Source organism: Bombina bombina, chromosome 6 (genome assembly GCF_027579735.1).
Source record: "Bombina bombina isolate aBomBom1 chromosome 6, aBomBom1.pri, whole genome shotgun sequence".
Lineage (NCBI taxonomy): Eukaryota > Metazoa > Chordata > Amphibia > Anura > Bombinatoridae > Bombina > Bombina bombina.
Genome location: NC_069504.1, coordinates 882,985,389 through 882,993,794, shown reverse-complemented (window position 1 = coordinate 882,993,794; position 8,406 = coordinate 882,985,389). Strand labels below are relative to the sequence as shown.

The following is an 8,406-nucleotide window of genomic DNA, read 5'->3' as shown; positions in this document are numbered from 1 at the left end:
AATGATAACAGCTTCTGAAGTTAGTACTATCTCAGAGCACACAAGTGATAGAAATACTTACCAAGCATTAGTCCTCCATGCAGATAAAACAACCTCTTCACAAGAGAACATTGACTGTAGACTTACAAGTAAATGTATAGGTAAATGATCCGAAGTTCTGCACGTGCCCTAATCAGATTACTATAATCTTATAATGTTTTACAAAGCTACAATTGAAAAGAAAAAAGCACCTACATTTTTAAAGGGACATTCCAATTTAAAAAAAAAATATATATATATATATATATATATATATATATATATTGGTTAAACACATAGGTAAAGTCCCAATTAGTAGCTGCAAACATTGCAGTACCTGAGCAGAACATAGACCGTGAACCAATCATGAGTGGCAGTTTCCAGATTCATCAATCACTGGTTATCACTGTGGCTCGTGAGCAGGATGTTATATAGTTAGCTAGTGTTAATAATGCAAATATAATTTTTGCATTGGAATATCCTTTTAAAAAGAACAGTTTAGTTTTCATTTTCATTGTGAATCTCTTAACCCCTAAGCAGGGCCGGCTCAACCATGGGACCAAGTGGGTCCAAGGGACCCAGGCAGTACTTGACAAGGGGCAGCACTTTATTGACTAAGTCAGTCACTGTCAAACCCCTGTCTTCTGTCTCTGTGCAGGAATGAAGAAAGACACAGAATCATCATCAATATTTTCTCATGTTCCTTTACATTAGAATTGTCCAACCTAAGGAGGGGGGGGGTATATATGCCCAAGCTTTAGTATCTGGCGCATGACTGTTTGACACTGTCTTTAAAGTGAAGGAGCCACGTATGATGCCCACCAGACCATTACGGTTACAGTACACTAAGTGCACACTGAACAGGTAGGAGGGCGGGCGGGGGTCTGGGGGTGGGCAGAGTGCAGAGGTGATTGGCCATAAGAAGCGGTAGGCACGCGGCCCGGGGCTGTGCACTGACAGACTTGGAACAGAGTCAGAGAGCAGAATTTTCATAGTTTGCACCTAAAACTTTTCTTTAGTGATTTATTTTTAGAGTGCTCTGTTTATCTTTCATTTGATGAGCCAGAGAGCAGCTCTAGGCATGCGCTTTATAATTAATGCAGTGCAGTTTACATATTTTGTATGTGTGTGTCTGAGTTTTTGTGTGTGTGTGTGTGTCTCAGTGTTTTTGTGTGTGTGTTTTTGTGTGTGTGTGTGTCTCAGTGTTTTTGTGTGTGTGTTTTTGTGTGTGTGTCTGAGTGTGTTTCCGAGTGTTTGTGTGTGCATCTGAGTATGTTTTTAAGTGTGTCTGAGTGTTTGTATGTGTGTTTGCCTGTGTTTTTGTGTGTGTCTGCTTTCTGGGGGGGGGGGGGGTGACACCATAACTTACCGAACCGGGTGACACCAACCCTAGTGACGCCACTGATCTGGCCCTCAACTTGAGGGGAGGGGATTCTGTGTGCAGGTCATTGTAGATCAGTACAATAAGAAGGATAATTGTACCAACGTTGGCTGGCAAGTACTAGTGTTTGTGCAAACCAAAACAATGGTAAGTAGCTAACTAAATAATTGTTCATTTGAAGCATATTTACATACAAGTAGTACACACTAAAATAAATTTGTTTGTCAGACCCAACAAGTGGACAAAAAAAGAATAATTATGCAGCTTCTCATGTGAAAAGGTTGGACAGCTTTGTAGTATTTCCTCTTCTTTCTTTCACTTTTGCTATGCTTCCCTATTAACTTTTTTGTTCCTCCTACTTATTTAACTTTCTCACATCCTTTTCATCTGCTGTCAATGTGTTCTTTTGGGTCAGTCACATTAAATAAATATCTTGGGACACAAAATGGGAAACTGAAGAGTAGCACTCTGGGAAATTTAAAATTAGGAAACTTTATTCTATGCTAACAAAAGCATTTGATAAAACAAGTTGTATGTGTTTTTTTTAACCCATAGTTACCCAAAGTTAACTTAATCCGGACTCCCTGGAGGAAAGAATTTGACGGAGGGGAATGTGACCCCTATTCTGGCGAATGGAGCCGTCTAATGTTGGGGGCGGAGCCAAGTAACGGTTACTTGGTGCTTGGGCGGGAATATTCCAGTCCTCTGTAGCTTATACAAACGCAAGGGAAAATTTTGTACCTTGCGTTTGGATAGGCCTTAGAGAATGGAATTACTATTGGAAGAGGTGAACAGGATGGCGGCAGCACGCGGGACAGCATGGCTCCGGGATTATTTGGTGGCGGCCAATCTCCCGGGAGCCACTTCAGAAGGGACCAGTGACGGCAGGTCGCGGAGGCGGTCTAGGCCTCCGGTTCGCTTGTCACCAGAAATCGGGAACAGCAGTGTCGGTGCCCCCCGGCGGGGGGGAGGGTCCAAAGCTGTGGCGGTTGAACAGAGGAGAAGTCGTGAAAGGCCGGTACGGAGGTCGTTGGAAGGAGTGCAATCTGAGGAGGCGGCTAACCGGACCGGTTCTACGGCAGGTAGGACAATTGAAGGGAGTGGGCTGGGCCTTGATCATATGGGTGAAATGTCGTTGTCAGGGCAGAATTTAGGAACATCAGGAGTATTTGAATTGGTTAGGGATCCTTTAACCATTCGCACTTGTCAGGAGAGGTCTGCGGCAAAGGACTTAAATCCTGTTGCCTCACATGAAATGCGGGAGCTGGTTGAAGGGGATAGTGAAGGCACAATATTAGCTTTGGAGAGGGATAAAGTGGGGGCTGCAAAAAAGGCTGTTTTTAAAGGTTTGGATGTTAATGAAGGGGTTATAGGGAGTATTAAGGAGAGTCAGTCTGTACAGGGAGTTTCTAGGAGGGGGTTAAAAAGTGTGAGGAAGTCAGTAAAAGGTAATAGATCAGGTAAGGTTCAAATTGAAGCGGGCTGTGGGGTGGGGAGAGGTAGTGTGGGGCAATTAAACAGTGAAGGAAAAAGTTATAATGTAAAAGGGGTTTGCATGAGGGGAAAGGGTAAAAGCAATTTGAGGGGGGGAAAGCAATCTGGTAAAGGTAAGGGAAAAAAGGAAAATAGGGGAATTGATGTATTGTGTTTATCTCCTGCAGGTTTAGTTCAGGAAGGAAGGGCCCAGGTGGGCGGTGGGACAGATATTTCTGTTGTTCCGTCAGGGCATGACATGGAGGGAGATGCATTGTGTTTTGATTATACATACAGTGATTTGGATATGGAAGATCCCGGGGAAGGCACCTCAGCGGGACCGGTGGTTCAACGGCAGGTAGGGGACCTGGCCACTTTGGAACAGTTAATAAGGGCTTTATCACCAGGTTTGATGGGGAAACAAGGTGTGGGAGACTCAGTGGCTATGTCTGGGGTAGCGAGTGTTAGGAGTGATAGGGAGGGATGTCATAATAGGCCTTTCACTGTCTCCTCTCCACAGATACGGCCTCACGGTAGGGATACCCGTGAGCGCCACAGTCCTAGGAGGTCTGGTGATGTACGGCGTCGTGGTAGATCCCGGTCGCCTAAAGAGAGAGTGCGGCATCGTCAGGAAAGGCGTTCTCCTACATGGGGAAGGTTGGAAAGAACTGCGGAAAGGAATGGGAGGAGGAGAAGATCTAGGTCATCTTCGCACAGACGGAGGGCGCAGAGGACTCGGGAACATGTAATTAGGCCTCAACCAGCGGTGATTGGAGCAGAACAGGCGAGGGAATCTGGAGCAGCTCAGCCAGCTACGGCGCCCAGGCCCACAGGTGAGGGTGCTACAAGAATTGTGAGTGTGCATGGTAGTGAGCATGTTGGAGGAAATGCGCAGCAGGCTTTGGTGAGCGGTTTAAAGGATTTATTGGCAAAATTTGAGAAGCAACCGGAAGCTCAGGGAGGGAATGTTGCGTTAGCATGGAGTGGGGGTTCGGGAAGTGGGGCTCCTGTACCAGGAGTGGTTCCAGAGACGGGAAGTGTGGTTCTTGCTGCAGTAGGGGTGTCGGGTTCGGGTGACAGCGGTCAAGTAATTGAAGGGACCAAAGGGCAGAAAAAAGACATGACTTCTTCGGGGGACATCGTGAAAGTTCCAGAGAGCGCGATGAGAAGACCATGCTTATGCTCAATCGGTCCGCTGGGGATTCATTTGACGCAAGATATAAAAGAAAAAATATGGAAACGGGAATATTTAGAGCTGTTTTCATTATTACCACTTGAACAGATGATGGAGATCAAGGAGGACACAAAGGATAAGGAGAAAAAAGAAGAGGATGAACGCAAGAAACGTTACCGTAAAATACCCAAAACACTTTCAAATTGGTCGAGAGCATTTTGTATTTTAGCGGCTGTAATTGGTGAAAAATTTTCAGATCAGTGTTCAGCTCTTTTTTGCTATTATGACGAGATATCAGGGGCTTACCGCACTTACGGGGGATTGGCGTGGTGGCGGTATGATGAACAATTTCGTCAGCGCCTGGCTGTAAGACCGGAGATGCGTTGGGATGACCGGGATATGGGGATATGGTTAGAGTTGATGACTCCGATGCGTGGGTCCTTTCGTGGTTTCGGGGGAGGAAATGCTGGGGGTAACAGCCCATCCGGGGGAGTCTCTGGAGGAGGTGCGGCAGTGGCCATTAGGAAAGGATTGTGCTTTCAGTACAATGAAGGAGTATGTAAGTTCGGTACCGGATGCAAATACAAGCATGCTTGTTCCGGTTGTGAGGGAACCCACCCTTGGACCAAATGTTTCAAGAAAGGTGGCAGTGGAAAGGCAGGAGAGGTTGCTTTTAAGGGCCAAGACCCCGGTGAAGGTAAGAAGGATGGTTCCTTGGCTAGAGCGTTACGCTAAGGTGAGGGGGAAAGAGAGGGATGCAGAGTTGTTATTAACGGGGTTCAGTTCTGGTTTTTGGATTCCTTTTGAGGAAAGGGTGGCTTGTCAAATTTCGGGGAATTTAAAGTCTGCTAAAGAATTTCCGGAGGTTGTCCGAGGTAAATTGGTCAAGGAAGTTGCATTGGGTAGAATGGCAGGGCCTTTCAGTCACCCGCCATTTAAGAATTTGAGGGTTTCTCCACTGGGGGTGGTCCCCAAAAAAGTGGCTGGTCAGTTTCGTCTGATCCACCATCTGTCTTTCCCGAAAGGTTCGTCGGTAAATGACGGTATTGATCCTGATGAGTCTGCGGTTAGGTATGCATCATTTGATCAGGCGGTTAGATTGGTGTCGGCAGCGGGTGTGGGTGCTTTGTTGGGGAAGGTGGACGTGGAAGCAGCCTTTCGGCTTTTACCTGTACATCCGGTTTGTCATCACTTATTGGGCTGTTATTTTGATGGGGCCTTTTACGTGGACTTGTGTCTGCCAATGGGTTGTTCCATATCATGTGCGTATTTTGAAAAGTTTAGCACTTTTGTGGAATGGGTCGTTAGGCAAGTTTCAGGTTTGAAGTCAGTGGTGCATTACCTTGACGACTTCCTTTTTGTAGGCAAGGCAGGGGTTGAAGATTGTGCGCAACTGATGGAACACTTCTTTAATGTGGCATCTGATTTTGGCATTCCTATAGCTCATGAAAAGACTGAAGGCCCTCAGACAGTTTTGAGTTTTTTGGGCATTGAAATTGATTCTGTAAGTATGGAATGCCGTTTGCCTTTGGACAAGGTGTTTGACTTAAAAAATTGCATTCAGAGCTGTTTTAAAAAGAAAAAACTCATGCTTAAAGAAGTTCAATCCCTAGTAGGCAAGCTAAATTTTGCCTGCAGGATTATTCCGGTTGGGAGAGTTTTCTGTAGGAAGTTGTCTTTAGCGACAGTTGGTGTGAAGAACCCATCCCATTGGATTCGGTTGGGTAAGGAGCTAAAAGAGGATTTAAAAATCTGGTTGGTTTTTCTGGAAAAATTTAATGGCTGCGAGATAATGCAAGGTTTGGCAGTCTCGAATTATGATCTTCATTTGTATACTGATGCAGCTGGCTCCGTGGGGTATGGCGCCTTTTTTCAGGGGCATTGGTCTGCAGGTTTATGGCCGGTGGAGTGGAAACAAGCTGGCCTCAATAAGAATTTGGTCTTTCTTGAATTGTTCCCGTTGGTGGTCGCAGTAAAAGTGTGGAAAGATCTGCTTAGGAACAAAAAGGTGGTTTTCCACACAGATAACTTGGGAGTTGTATTCGCAATTAATAGACTTACATCTAGCTCGTTGCCTGTGGTGCGACTTTTGAGGTTGTTTGTGTTGGACTGTATGCAAATGAATGTTTTATTTCGTGCTGTTCATGTTCCAGGTTACCAGAATGTCATTGCTGATGCTCTTTCTCGCTTTCAGTGGGAAAGGTTCTGGGAAGTGGCTCCAGATGCGGAGAAGGAGGGTGTTGGATGTCCGCCAGAGCTGTGGGATCTGAAATCCTGGATCTAATCCGTTTTGCCAGGGGAGCACTAGCTCAAGGTACCTGGGTGGCATATATATCTGTGTGGAGGCATTGGTTTCAATATGTGTCTGGAAGAAGAATGAGGTCTGCCAATGAGGGGTGGGATAGTGATTTCTTAGCATGGGTGGGTGAATGGGGAAATTCGGGATGGTCTAAGTCAAAAGTTCAAAAGTCTATTGCAGCTATGAGTTTCCTTTTTAAGTTGTTGAGAATGCAGGATTTGACAAAGTTGTTTGTCATTCGGTTGGCTGTAAGAGGTTTATGTAAAGGTCAGGTGTGTAATGATAGGAGACGTCCGGTGGTATTTGATACCTTAAGACAGATATTAGGTTCTCTAAGAGTTGTATGTTCATCTAAGTTTGAATTTCTTTTATTTCGGGCTGCTTTTGTGTTGGCCTTTTTTGGTGCTTTTCGTATATCAGAATTAGTTGGAGCTAATAGGCATGATTAAGGAGGTTTGTGGGCACGAGATGTATCTATCAAGGATAAGGTGTTGTGGGTGTGGTTGAGGAAATCGAAGACGGATCAAAAAGGGGTGGGGAGGTGGATCCGGATTAATGAGACTAAAGGGAGTTGTTGTCCAGTGTTGGTATTGGAGGCCTTTTTGGAGGTGCGCCCAGTTGGTTTTTTGCCTTTATTTGTGCATCAAGATGGTTCAAGTCTCTCGCGCTTTCAGTTTTTGGCTGTGTTTAGAAAGGTGTTGACAAGTTTGGGCTATGTGGCTGAGGAGTTTGGTACTCATTCTTTTCGAATTGGGGCGGCGACGGAGGCGGCCAATTTAGGTTTGGGTGAGAGTGTGATTAAGAGAATTGGTGGCTGGAAGTCTGGTTGTTTTAAGTCTTATGTCAGGCCTGATATGAGAGTTTAGGTTTTTTATTTTGTCTTGACAGGTCCAGTACATTGTTGGATTGTGGGGCATTCTTACATTTATTGGGCCCGGAAGGCAGCGGCAAGTACAGATCAGGGAACACAGCTGAAGATGAATGAGGAGACAGTGAAGTTGAGGTGGTTTGGGACTAGAGGATTGAGGTGGGACCAATTGTTAAAAAAGATTGTTGATTATGCTAGGCTATTTCGGCCTCCAGCGATTCTAATTGTACATGCAGGTGGGAACGATTTAGGTTTTCTATCACAGAAGGATTTGCTGGACAGAATTAAGAGGGATTTGGTTAGGTTGCGGGAGTTGTTCCCTGATATGGTAATAGTATGGTCTGACATTGAACCCAGGTCAGTCTGGAGAGCAGCATGGGATGTGAAGAAGCTGGAGGCCTCTAGAAAAAAGGTGAATAGATCAATTAGTAGTTTTGTTTGTAGGATTGGGGGGTTTGGCATTCGCCATGTTGAATTCGAAGGGGAGACTGGGCGTTGTTTCTTTTTAAAGGATGGTGTGCATTTGAATGAGGTGGGGCTCCACCTCTTTAACTTTAACATCAAAGAAGCAGTGTTAAAGGCCTTAGCCCGTGTGGGGTAGGCACGCAGTGGTGTGCTGTGGCGGGGTGATTTAGATCTGGAGGTTAAGTAAGCTGGTACCTCCCTAAAGAGGCGGGAGAGTTTTGGGGGGATGTACCTGGTTGTAAACCGGGGGAAGGTACATCTCGGTGCTCTTGCACCTTATGTTTTAAAGTTAGAAGTTTATGATTAATATAATTGTTGAATTTATGAATGTTATTTAAAATTATTTAAATAAATGCGGGCTGCGGCCTTTACACCCATCCTTGTGTTGTATTGAATTATTTATTTGGATAAGGCATAATGTATAGCCTATATAGGGGTCAGGACTCCCTGGAGGAAAGAATTTGACGGAGGGGAATGTGACCCCTATTCTGGCGAATGGAGCCGTCTAATGTTGGGGGCGGAGCCAAGTAACGGTTACTTGGTGCTTGGGCGGGAATATTCCAGTCCTCTGTAGCTTTGTCAGATCCTTCCTTTTTTCTCTGCTCACTGCCCCTTTAATGAATGCACCTGCCTATTTAAGACACACCTTTGCCTCTCTTCTATGCTGGATTATCTGCAATTCTCAGTGAACTGTGTGTGAAACTGAGCCAATCCGGCTCCACCTAAAT

The 8,406-nt window shown here is 45.3% G+C and overlaps 1 protein-coding gene across 1 annotated transcript in view; it reads left to right on the top strand.

Annotated features, from left to right (window-relative positions):
* The first annotated feature begins 2,195 nt into the window (after window positions 1-2,195).
* Window positions 2,196-8,406, top strand: part of LOC128664760 (uncharacterized) — a 28,042-nt gene continuing 21,831 nt past the window's right edge. The window contains exons 1-4 of the mRNA XM_053719568.1: window positions 2,196-3,230; window positions 3,393-3,705; window positions 6,241-6,360; window positions 7,234-7,625. Coding sequence (XP_053575543.1) covers window positions 2,196-3,230; window positions 3,393-3,705; window positions 6,241-6,360; window positions 7,234-7,625 — 1,860 coding nt within the window. The remainder of the gene's footprint in view (window positions 3,231-3,392; window positions 3,706-6,240; window positions 6,361-7,233; window positions 7,626-8,406) is intronic.